The 13,084-nt window shown below is 40.2% G+C and overlaps 1 protein-coding gene across 1 annotated transcript in view; it reads right to left on the reverse strand.

The window, feature by feature from the left end:
* The window catches only part of wscd2 (WSC domain containing 2), a 72,974-nt gene that overhangs the window by 12,414 nt on the left and 47,476 nt on the right, over positions 1–13,084 (reverse strand). Inside the window, exons 4-8 of the mRNA XM_054772902.1 lie at positions 9,404–9,588; positions 6,495–6,616; positions 6,258–6,432; positions 4,755–4,919; positions 4,456–4,656 (exon numbers count right to left, since the gene is read on the reverse strand). Of these exons, the coding sequence (XP_054628877.1) occupies positions 4,456–4,656; positions 4,755–4,919; positions 6,258–6,432; positions 6,495–6,616; positions 9,404–9,588 (848 nt within the window). The remainder of the gene's footprint in view (positions 1–4,455; positions 4,657–4,754; positions 4,920–6,257; positions 6,433–6,494; positions 6,617–9,403; positions 9,589–13,084) is intronic.

The following is a 13,084-nucleotide window of genomic DNA, read 5'->3' on the forward strand; positions in this document are numbered from 1 at the left end:
TTAAAAAGATTGCCACATCGGGTTAAAAAGGTCACAACTGCATCAACACTCAGTTCAGCCGTCATTTCCCCAATTTCCTCATTGTTCCACGTCATCGAACAAATGCTCATACAAATGCAAAAATGAAATATACAGTAACAGACTACCTGCCCAAGTCAACAATACATTGCTACCCGTCAGGAGCAAGAGGAGGTTCCGTCTCTGTTTGTGGATGCATGACCTCAATGTACAAGTACACTGTGAGGGATGCACAAAACTCTCTGGCTCACTTTATTTCAGCCAAATGCCCCTCTTCAATAATTTCACCTAGCCCTGCTCCTATTGCTTGCAGCAACTAAAAATATTTGCATGGTGGCCATGAAGCGCGTAGTACAAAGGCCAATCATAAAAGCAAATGGAAAATAGACAAAATAACCACAACTCAAAAGTATGAGAAGGTACTTGCTATTGATTCAGTTGATTTGATGAGCATTTCTTTGTCAGTCACATTTATGACTGACCATACATGATAGTGGAAGAGTAAATTAAATATTCCTAGACTGAAAAAAATCTTATCTTGTTGTAGCCAAGTAGGGGAAAAGGAAAATTCCTTTAAGAAAATGCCTTCAGTGCTTCTATGAATGAAAATTTATTTTTCTTCTTTGTAGTAGTGTCTACAATTTCTGATATGATGAAAATCAACCGACAATGATGTCTTGCCGTCGGCACAAAAAGTATTAGGCTGCAATCCACATATTGATGACATAAAACTTGAATTTTCCCTATGTGATGAATTGTGAAATACATTTTGACATGGCTAACCAGGCAGTTATTTAAATCAACCCTTAAAGGGATAGTTCAGATTTTTTGACATGAAGTTGTTTGACATCCTCATCAGCAGTGTAGTGGATCAACAGTGACTTACCACCCACTTGTCCCGTGAGCCGATTTCTGGTTGGATTTCGGTGATGAGGAACATAGTTCCGGTTAGTTGGTGGTGACACTTAAGTAAAAAGTTTGGTTTCTCAAAATAATATGCGTTCAAAAGAGGAATAAATTTTCATAACAAAAATGCCTCCTCGAAAAAATCAGACCTCATAATCACTTGGCATTACGTTCTCTCCCGTCGTATCACTGCGTGCTGTCGCCTGTCCAATATTGTGTACGTGTTCCACAGCGGATGAAGACCGCTGCGACGCGAGACTCTTCATCTGCACATGTAAATACTGTGGAACACGGAGGGAATTAATTCTGTGTTCAGGAACTTTTACTTATTTATATACATTTATTAATGTATATACACCACAGATTAACCCATCTCTCCCAGACATTGAAACATTTCTCTATACCATAGTTACCCAAATTAAATGAAGAAAAGGCGACAAACTTAGATTTAGCCATTTCATTAACGGAACTTCATGATGCTCTACAGCGGATGCCAAATAAGAAAGCACCAGGACCTGACGGGTTCCCTGTTGAATTTTATAGAACATTCAATATTTCATAGAATGGTTTTCGAAGTTTCTGCTACAATCAGTCTCCTGGTGAAACCGGATAAGGACCCAACACTACCTTCCAGTTATCGTCCAGTGTCACTGATTCATGCAGATCTTAAAATAATATGCAAAGTATTAGCTAGAAGACTGGAAAAAGTTACCACTCATATTATACACCCTGATTAATCAACATTTATCAAGGGGAGACACTCATCTACCAAAGTAAGCCGTCAAATCAGTTTGATTGATCACTGTATCATCCATAATTTAGAAACCACAATTGTCTCATTAGATGCTGAAAAAGCATTTGATAGAGTAAACTGGAAATTTCTCCTTGCAACGCTACAAAAATTTGGCTTTGGAAACTCATTTAGAACATGGATGAAAATACTATATAGCACACCAAAGGCCTCTGTTCAGACCAATAATCAGATCTGATCTTCGGCTGCCGACCCGCTGTATTTGTGAAGATCAGATAATATAGGCTTCCGCCACGAGATCTGGCCGATCCGGTTGCCGTATCATGTTCGTAACTCTGAGCCACACTCCGACATGGTAGGTGCAGTAAAGCGCCTCAAAGCTGGTTGCCACTCTACTCCCGCCACCCGCAAGAAGAAGAAAACGCAGCACTACCACATGCAGACATGTAAACAGCAGTGAAGTTAATTTCACGTTCGACGTTGGACATTTTCACGGTGTTGTGTTTTACCACGTTAATGTAAGGACTATTTTACAATGCCCACTGACGACGTGCAGGTTCTCAGTGAAATAAGACAAGAGTCACGTTTATTCTCGCACACAGCGCGTATCAACCGTCAATTGCCATTCTCAACACACGCAACACATTCTGGTCTTCAAAATAAGAGCGCTCTTTGTCATGTTTGTCGAATTGTGTAAACAAAATAAGGGTATCATTAAAATATCTTACATTAATAACGCGATTGGAATGACATCTGTGACTACATCTTCCCTAATCACAAGCACGGGCAAGATTTTGTAGCAATGTGCTGAGGCTGACATCTCATTAGAAAAGTTTGCTAAGCTACATCCATTTCTCAATTACTGGACAAAATGGGCCAATGATGTATTGTGTCAATAAATGATTTTTGCATTTTATTCACCGAAATAACACACACTCTATGCTGGTAAAATAATAGGAAAAGGTAAAAAACTGAATTCTAAAAAATGAAAACAGAAAAAAATGGCCCTAAGAGAGTGTGTTAAAAAATGTACTATATTCTAAATCACACCACAAATTCATTTAGTATAGTATATTAGTCACCGGAGACTGCTGGACACCCTGCAAGGCAACCCCACACCCCCGCCACGCCTGACCATGGGCCACCCCCCAAAGTCCTATATGTACACTCAACAAAAATATAAACGCAAAGCTTTTGCTCCCTTTTTTAATGAGATGAACTCAAAGATCTAAAACTTTATCCATATATACAATATCACCATTTCTCTCAAATATTGTTCACAAATCTGTCTAAATCTGTGATAGTGAGCACCATCTCCTTTGCTGAGATAATCCATTCACATCACAGGTGTGCCATATCAAGATGCTGATTAGACACCATGATTAATGCACAAGTGTGCCTTACACTGCCCACAATAAAAGGTCACTCTTCTTTTCTGTCCCCTCCTGCTCCTCCCGGCCGCTCCAAATTTGCATAACAACAAAACATCAAATAAAGTCAAATGAAATCTATATAACAGGGGAAGAGTATCTTACACTTTTCCCTGGCAGAGCAAATCTTTTGAGCATGTAAGGACATTTAGATCAACAATACTATCTGCCCTAATGGCTGGACAGGACAAGGGGAAGGAAAAAATAAATAAATCAAGTAAAATAACTAAATACAATATTTTCATAGTTAGAGCATAGAAAACCTGTTTACAATGTTCGGAATATTATTTTTCACATTAGAGCCCTCTAGACATGAACTAAAACCCCTATAGTCACCTTTACACTCGTATTACCAAAAAAATACGACATTTAAGCCATAAATAAGATTTGTGCTCATGTGTATTGCTATACTGTAAATGTGTTCCCTAGGGCAGCTGAGTGGTGGTCGCACAGGAAGTGACATCGGGGGTTCAGAGTTGAGTTTTAGATAGGTGTGGTTAAATCAACAACAGTAGCCCGTGTTTTTATTTGGGGATTTTTATCAGGCATTATTGTGCCTATTGTGAGATAATTCAAACCTGCAATAAAAGGCTGTTGTTTTGTTGTCTGGCCTAACATTACAGTAGCACCTGACACCTGTGACCATTGTAGACCTACATAGAATACAACATATCATTCACAACGTCTTTGAATGCATCTTCTGAATGCCTTATATATGTATTTTAGTTCATTTAGCCCTTTTGATACTTGAGAATGTTTAATTTAGACAAAAAATATAGAAACTTTGCTTCAATATGCATATTTTTCCACTAATTAAAGGCCGTATTCAACCCTGAAACAGCATTGATTTAGTAATATATTTTTGAAAAACTGTGATAGAGTGAAGGCGCAAAATTCGAACCACAAAGTGGCGACGGATGCATGTATTTAACTATAAAATTAATTATTACATAATACACTACAGCATATATGGTTCCTTTCCATATAAAGTCTTACAATGGAAAAATCCCACGTTTGCTGTGATGTCTGCCAAATCTCATTGTGTCATTTGTTGTGCTTATTGTATGATCTTGACAGCTCAAAGGATTCACATGTTTAATCAAAATGAGATTTCCTTCTGGATCCAAGGGATCTGATGCTACAGTCGATGTTGCTCATGTTTAAAATGGTAATTTTTCATGACTTTTTTCATGCAGTTGTAAGTTGTTCTATTTGAGGTTGTCATTTGCCCATTCCTGCCTCTCTACTTTGTGCCTTTCCACCTCAAAGTATTTCTCCTTTCTTGAATATTTCAACAACATGGCAGCTCTTAACATGTGAAATACATTAGCACCATCTTCTGAGACTCACCTTTTCCTTTCCAGTGGGCCTGGGAGGCAAATCCAATGTGCCCTCCATATTTCCGGTTAAATTCCGCCATAAGAGCCTTGTAGGGGTTTCGGATCATGAGGATGCTCGAGTCAAAAGCTTCGATCTCCTTCTTGCCGCTCTCATGTGTCTTTATGCAGATGGTCCTCCCGCTCCGCCAGTGGTCTCGCTCTCCTTTAAATCCTGGCAAAAGACGAGGGCACAAAAGTGATGCATTTTTTCCTCAGGGCCACAGAGGAGAGTAAAACTGCGGTTTATATTGCCATATAAAGGCAACCTACCTTTATTGTAGAGTGAGCCATCAAAGTAATAGCTGCCGGTGTAGAAGCCAGTGGCAAGTTCTATGAGATGACGAGCCCAAGTATTACCTGCTCCAGGGAAACTGGCAAGGGCTACCAGCTGACTGGCACGAGCGGGAAGGAAGTGTCTGTCCATGCAGCGGTTGTCTGAATGCAATAAGACAAAGATATTTTTTTTATGTATTTCTTATACAGCATTATTACTGTAGGATTTGAATGACACGTTGACAGACTGATAGTGATTGTGCGTCTGCTATAAACTCTACAATTTGATAAGAGTGTTTATATGTTCATTAATGTGGTCGTAGTTTGCAGTGGTGTAAATATGCACTGCATCATACTGAGAGGATTTTGCACTTTTTGTGTTAGAAACTCATCTCAGTATGATTCAGTATAATTCAACACCACCGCAAACTCCAATCACTATAATAAAAATATCGTCAAAAGAATATCTATCAATAAAACTGAGCATTATTACCTTTGTAAAAGCAAATGCAAGTCTTGTATGGGATATGGTGGCTATTTAGTACTGTATGTTTCACAAGAACACAGTGGATACAGCACGGTTATTTTCCACTCTGCTCATTGGAAGAAAAAGATTTGAAGAAATAACACAATGTTGGAATGTTGTGGCATAGAAATAATTACAGAAAGAGGAAGGGGAAAGGTCACAACACGTTTTTTATTGTTGTGTTGGCAGCTTCTCCTTTTTTTAAGCCAGTGGAAAATCCTGACATGCAATACATACACAATAGATACTGAAGTACACAAAACATTATGTGAAACTGAATATGAAGTTCTCCACACAGCAGCTTAATTGTAGTGTGTGTGTGTGTGTGTGTGTGTGTGTTTCTTTCCAGGCCATTTATTTTTGCTGAGCCAAGCCACTGCTGGCTTTTGCCCTGAGGAAACATCGCCCACAACGGCGAATACAGACTGACACTTGAGGCCAACTGCTGTGTGGGAATAACACAAAAAATCTCCTTCACATTTAGATATGAAAACATCACAAACAAGGCACTCAAGAGCGGAGTGCAGACATTACAAATTTGGATCGGTGCCAAATTGTACATCCACCTCCTACATTTGCCTGAATTTTGGCATTAAGAGTCATGCATTTTTCACTAAGTAATTAAGGGTCCTTGCACCTATATGATGATCTTCACTAAAAAAAAATCTGTACAATGTTATAGTTTTGTGTGCAACCCTGCTTACCTGCAAACATAATAAGCAAAAAGAAACACAAAATGCTTTTAAGACTTTCTTAATAATTAAAAAAAAAATAAATGGTAGAACGACAACCGGCTTGCGCTTAAAGCACCAGCCAGCTTCTAGTACATGAAGACGCATGCATTAAGTGGAGTGGTGCACTCAGCAGTTTGACTTGTTCAACCTTAATGCACCACTGCTCACTTGCATGTCTGTTATTTAGTGAAAACACAGGAAGCGGCTGTCTCACTTTCTACCTTAGAGTACAAAATTTACCTTGAACCTGGGTTTGATACACCACATAGTAATCGTCATTGCCGCAGCTTTCAAACTCTTCGCCGAGGCAGCGGTGGAGACACATGCCCTCGTCCTCCGGCTCATGAAGGGAGAAGTAGGGGGTCGGGAAGCCGCAGTGGCATCGATCTCGAGCCAGGACGGCCAGCGATTTCTCCTGAAATATGGCGGCCATTAAACACTGAAGGCGGGCTGTCATGCACAACAAATCCACCTCACCTTCTCCGTGCACGTGTCGACACATTTGTCAACAGACATGTTTCGGATGGAGACGCTAAAAGGGAGAGCCAAAGTGACATTTTCTGGCCTGTGGAAACACCCCTTGAAAATGGCGCTGCCATCTGAAAAAGACAGAAAACGCAGAATGGTGTTCACCAACAGGACGAAAACAATATATCCTTCAGTTTTACGCTTCCTGAGCGCAGCCTCCACTCGTGACCTCCATCCACTGACCCCTGATGAACAGAGCCCACAGGGATGCCGCCTGCAGTCTATTGAGGCCCTGACCCGTTTCTCTCCATTACTACTCCCATTCCCATAGTGTGTTGATGACCCTTAACCCCACAACATCATTCTGTTCTGATAGTTAGACCTGAAATCAACAACAGCAGAGCCAAGCTGCTTCTCTTTTTCCACTGTAAATTTAATCTCATTTGCTGGATGTTGCTACTTCACTTACTTTCAGCTAGTGCAGACATGCCCCGACGCCTCTTTAGTGTTAAAAAAAAAAACGAAAGAGGGAAGAGGGAGAAAATGATCCAAAGTTGAAGGCTGAGCATATTTGCTGACATGCAGGCTGTTTGCATACCACTGAAACAGACTTTTCAACATTAATATTCAAGTTAGAAGAGAAAGTAATTGTTAGCTTTGACAGTGATGTGCAGAAACTTTCTACACCACAAAGACATTGTCCCCAGTAATCAGTCCGATCAGGATTTAAATTAATATTTTTGAGCTCCAGTCATGTGACTCCATCTAATGTTTTATTTATCTCTAACCTTTTTATTTCACGGAAGCTGCATTTTTAATGGAATGTCTATGTTTTTGCTTTTCACCCCTATAGTATATCTCTTTTCTGTCACCCATTACAGTCCTTATACGCTTTTGAAATTCTACAAAAATGGATTTTCCGTGCACTGTTGATTTGCACAACGTGCATATGTGCTCCATGCAAAAATGTCACATAAACACGGTCTTGAGGGATGAATAATAGACCAATAATGTAAATATGTGGATGACGAATTGTCATAGCGCTGCCTTGTGAACAGATGGTCTGAACAAAGCGAAAGAAGTCTCAGAAAATATATGCTGCATGTGCTCTGAGGAATGAGCGCAATTTATCAACTTTTACTGTGGAAATACAAAAATCATGTGAGTATAATGGTTTGCTAAGCAGCATTTTTTTTTTTTTTTCATTGTGGCTCACATGACCAACACGGGTCAGAGGTGTCAACATGTAGCTGACAAAGCAGCACGCAAAAGCAGAATTGAAAATAGTAAACAAACAGCCTGTGTGAGGAAAGTAGTAGTAATCACTTTGTATAATTTAGTGCATGGAAACAGCCGGAAGATGTCACAGAAAGTATTATATAACATGATACTGAATTACAGTTGGCATTATAAGCAGTCGCGTGCGGTGAGGTTCATTGTTGGTGAGGCACTGACTCCTTTGGAGTTTGTTTTTATGTCAATACAGGTTGCTCCTTAAGAGGATAACAAGAAAAAGAAGAGTTATTCACGTTTGTTAAAAATGTTTTAGCCCCATTTATTTATTTTGTTTAATTAACTGAAAACATTTGCGGTCTTAACTTCTATTTCTATATGAAGTACGTGCACCCTATCTTTCTCCAGGAAAATTTCTGAAACTTTGTTGTAAAAGTTCCATCACCTTGTGGTGAGCTTGGATATGTAATCCTTCGTCTTGGCAGTCAAATTCATTCATTCATCCGATCATTAAGCACGGCATAATAATATCATTAATGCATTTGACTTGCTGCTCTCCAGCTGGTGCTGCTGTCAAAAAAAAACAAAAAACACTGGCTTTTCCTTTCTATGGAAGGACGGCAATTACAAGTACTGCAGCGCCTCCGCGTATGACATTTATGTGTATTATTGTTCGATTAGCAAGAATGATTGGCGACATGCTAACTAACAGAAACTGGCACGCACCATGATCCATCTCAGTGCACTCACTGAATGCACTCAGACAGTAAGCAGAGCTTGCGCACTAAACCGAGAAGACGTGCTTGCAATAGCCTCATCTTAGCTTTCTGCCCTGTATTTGATCAATAAATGCGCAAATAGATATATTTTTACTTAAGAAAATGTTCCAGATGATAGGAATCATACAATTTATAACAGAGTTTTATAATACAGTTGAATGGACAAATATTAATACTTACTTTGCTATCATTATTCATTTTTAAATTTTTCATCAGACTCTGCCTCACCTTCCTCCCCTGACCGCGCGTCACTGATTTTAAGTATACCGTGACCCCCTCCTGCAGCTGTAGCTATGTGAAATTTCCCCAATTAAAGAGTCCAACAATGAAACTACAGTTTTTAAGGATTTGAAAACCAACCACCTCCAGACTGGTGCCACACTTGGAAACAAAATGCAAGATTCCATTTCTATTTCCGAAAATCAGCCTTTCCTGCCGTTACCTCGTTTGTAAAACAGCAGGCAGCGAGTGTTTAGGATGCAGACCACGGTGTGCTGGGGGAGGCAGGTTGCACATCTCTCCCAGGGAGGGAGTAAACACGACAGGGCAGCCAGCTCCCCTATGTGGCATTAGCATCCAATAAAACAAATATTTCCCCTTCAAACAGTCAAACGTGGGCTAAATTACATCTTGGTGGTTACTGTCAATTACTGTTAGGTCTTTCTTGGGGCATGGGTAATTTTGTTTCAGTTGTTTAGACTAGAATTGTGGAAAAATCTTATTTTTTATGGCCAGAATTTTATTGCATCCTCGGTGGAGCTGGCAAGGCAGATGCATTGTGCATAGATAATAATGACAAAAGTATTCAAAATAATCATTCTCATCTCAGAAATGCCATTCCTCTCTTGATAGTTGCTATAGCCCTACAAGCATGTGGTTCCAATGAAGTAAAGGGGATTTTCTCACAGCGCCGTGCCGACTCCTGGCTCAGTTCCAGCCTATAGATGGATAGCCGGTTGGCTCCCCCGCACACGTTGCTCTTCTCTCCTTTACACTCCATGTTACATTCACTCTCTGAAGTATTGGCGGCCTGAATCTTGTGACCGCAGTAGCATTCGGCTCCAAACTCCAAACCTGCGTACATGTAACCTCTGCACAAAGAGAGGGAAGAAGGATTAACATCATTAGGAAAGTCTAAGAGGCAAGAGTTAATGACCTGAGCATTCATTATGTCTTAATCCTTCCCAGGCTAATGTAGACTCATATTGAGAGCAACTGTAGTCAATAAAAACAAATAAATGATGCGCAGAGGGTGTTGAAGTACAAATAAGAACTCATCCAGACATTACTTTGGAACCACATCACTCTCTCATCCCAAAGATGAAAGACGTTATACATGCTAAGAGGTTTTGAGGCACAGCCAATTATAAATGATTGCAGTAGTCTTTAAAAAGCTTTCCTCCTGTGGACCTCCCTCTGTTGCCTTATGAAGGACTTGACTCCCAAGAGGCCTTTCGGATGCAATTAGAAACCCCTCGCACAGGACAAGCCCCACCCCTCGACACCCCCCAGGGCTGCCAATCAAACTCAAACCTCTTTACGCTGCTATATGCCACTGCCTCTCATTTGTTTGTCTTCTGTTATTAAGCCACTGCTCTGGAAATAGCAGGTGGGCCGGCCGGCTACAGGAAGCAAGCGTGAGGAGAAAGGAGCTGAAAACAAGCAGCTTTCTGCACCTATTCTCCACTCGGCGAATCAGTGATGGGTGTAATTCAGTGCATTCGATAGAGCTGTCCCTGCTATTCCTCCGGGAGGAAAAGGCGCGGGAGAAAGACGGTGGGGGAGAAAAGAAGACGGGAAGTGAGGGGAGGAATACAAGAGAGGAGCAGAGCTCAAAGGGAAACAATGAGCACTGATTAAACTGATTGGAAGGACTGGAGGGAAAAGGCAGGCTCCTCTAATAGTGGACGTTTATGCAGATTATACAAGTGAATCACAACATCTACTGCAATATGAAAGACAATTCATGACTTGGCTGTAAAGTGTAACACAAATACAGTATACCAAGATAAATATGGCCCATCGGTCAACATTTAATAGTCTCTACTCTACTGCAATGGCTTTCCACACCTTTATGAAACCTGGCCGCAGGTATTTTTCCAGTTCAGAGAGATGTGTTAAGTTCTGGCCCACAGTCGGCCGACTAAATCATTGCAAAGGTGATGGAGGGCGAGGTTCAGGCTTGGCTAGTCAATTTCATCTACACCAAAAGTCAGAAAACCATTTCTTCATGGAGCTTTGTGCACATTTGCTCCTGGGTCTCTCATAAACAAAAATCCACTGCAGCACAAGTGAGAGAGAGAGAAGGTTTGAAAGCAAGTGCTTAAATACTTACAGTCCACTTTATTAGGTTCATCTGCACCTGTCTTCCTACTGTGTTTTTTGTAGAAATTAGTAGTTATTCTTATGTAACTACATAAAGTAGGCCTTATGATTTCCGTGTTAACGGAATCGGGGACGGAATCACGGAATTGGCCAATAAAAACGGAATTTGCTGTTAAACGGGGAATTTCGCGGAAAGTGAAATAATATGAACGAAATGGTCATCGTGACGCCATTGTGACAAGAAAGAACGTTCGTGTGGGGGAGTATTTCCTTGGCGAACCGCTCAATCTTGGCAGGATCTGATCACAAACACTAACCCGCCCTCTCACGAACTAAACATGTCAAAAGGGTGGCAAAAAAAAACGTGGAAAATCCTCTCCTCCGGAGTGTGTATTGAAGCTAGCAGGATTAGCTTAGTTTAGCAGAGCATACTAGTGCGGCTGTGTGTGTGCAACTGAGGCTGGATGAATGTTTACACCGTGTTGTGTTTTACTGCTTTAATGTAAGCAAGCGTTTTACAATGCCTGCTAACAACGTGCAGGTTCTGAGTAAAAAAGACAAGACATTTATTCTTGCACCCAGCTTGTCTTAGCCGTCAACACACATGCTCAACACACACAACACACGTCCGGCTTTCAAAACAAGAGCACCAATTGCCGCATCTTGTCTAATTGTGTAAACAAAATAAGGGTGTCATAAAAACATCTTAGATTAATAACACGACTGGAATTAAATTGGTGACTACATCTTCCTTAATGACAAACATGGATATTACAGTTTGTTGAAGATTTTGTAGCGATGTGTGCAAAGGTTGATATCCCATTAGAAAAGTTAGCCAGGCTACATCCATTTATCAATTACAAGGCAAAATTGGCCAATAATGTATTTGGATTTTTACATTTAATTAATGGACATTTTATTCAGTAACCCAAAAAGCACACACTCTACGCTGGTAAAATAAGTGTAAAAGGTAAAACGAAAAAAAATGAATTTGGAAAAAAATACAACTAAATTTGGGACGAAAACGCATTTTGTAGGGCCCTAATAAAGTAACCATATTAGCCCTAAATCACAAATTATTAAATGAATTGATTCTTTACAGTGCCAATCAAAATTGAGCATTACAGTCACCCCTCGTCACTCCACTTTCACTCTATCACGGTTTTTCAAAACATATTAATAATATAATTAATAAATCATGCTGTTATGTGGTTGAATACAGCCTATTATTAGTAAAAAAAAAAATGCATATTGAAGCAAACTGTAGATATTTTTTGCCTAAATCAAGCATTTTCAAGCACAAAAATGGCTAATAGATCTAAAACACAAACGTAAGGCGTTCAGAAGAGCAATTAAAACTGAACACTGAATGATATGTAGTATCCTACACTGGTCACTAGGTGTCAGTAACATTACTGTAATGTCCGGTGAGACACACTAACGCCAGATCACCAGAACAACAGGCTTTTATTACAGGTTTGAATGATCTCACACACAGGTGCCTTAATCCTTAATAAAAAAGCCCAATAAAACCATGGGCAACTGTTGCGGCCATAACCCACACCAAGCTTAAACTCAACTCTGGACCACTGATGTCACTTCGGGCCTGCTTGCCCCTCAGCTCCCCTCGAGAACACAATTATAGCAACACACACGAGCATGAGTCTTATTTATGTCTTAAATGGCTTATTTACTATGTCTACTATATTGAGTAATACGAGTGTAAAGGTGACTATAGTGTTCATGTCTAGAGGGCTCTAATAATGTTATAAACAGTATTTAGAAGGTCGGAAATCTTCCATTTATAAAGAAGGAATCTTACTTCGCGAAAATCCACTTACTACGAACCAATTAACCGCCATAAACAAGGATTACTGTATTATGTTTGTAAAGGCAGAGGTTTTCATACAGCTTGTGTGCTGGCTCACATTAGATTGTTGTGCAGGTGTAGCTAACATTAAGGCTACTGAGAAATGTTAATACATTAATTCATTTTTTGCAGCTTATCCCGTTGAGGGTTACAGGTGAGCTGAAGTCTATCCCAGCTGGGTAGACCCTAGACTGGTCGCCAAACCTGAGTACCCGGAAAAACCCACGCAGGCACATAAACATGCAAACGCCACACAGAGGCTCGAACCAACAACTTCCAATGCTATCCACACTTCTGCCATGTTGCCCATTTATTTTAATACAAAGTTTGCCATTTTAGCTTTATAGAACAATAAAGTGTCAGCTTGTTCCATGAGCTTCAGCAGTTCAAAG

This window comes from Dunckerocampus dactyliophorus, chromosome 4, assembly GCF_027744805.1.
Source record: "Dunckerocampus dactyliophorus isolate RoL2022-P2 chromosome 4, RoL_Ddac_1.1, whole genome shotgun sequence".
Classification (NCBI taxonomy): Eukaryota; Metazoa; Chordata; class Actinopteri; order Syngnathiformes; family Syngnathidae; genus Dunckerocampus; species Dunckerocampus dactyliophorus.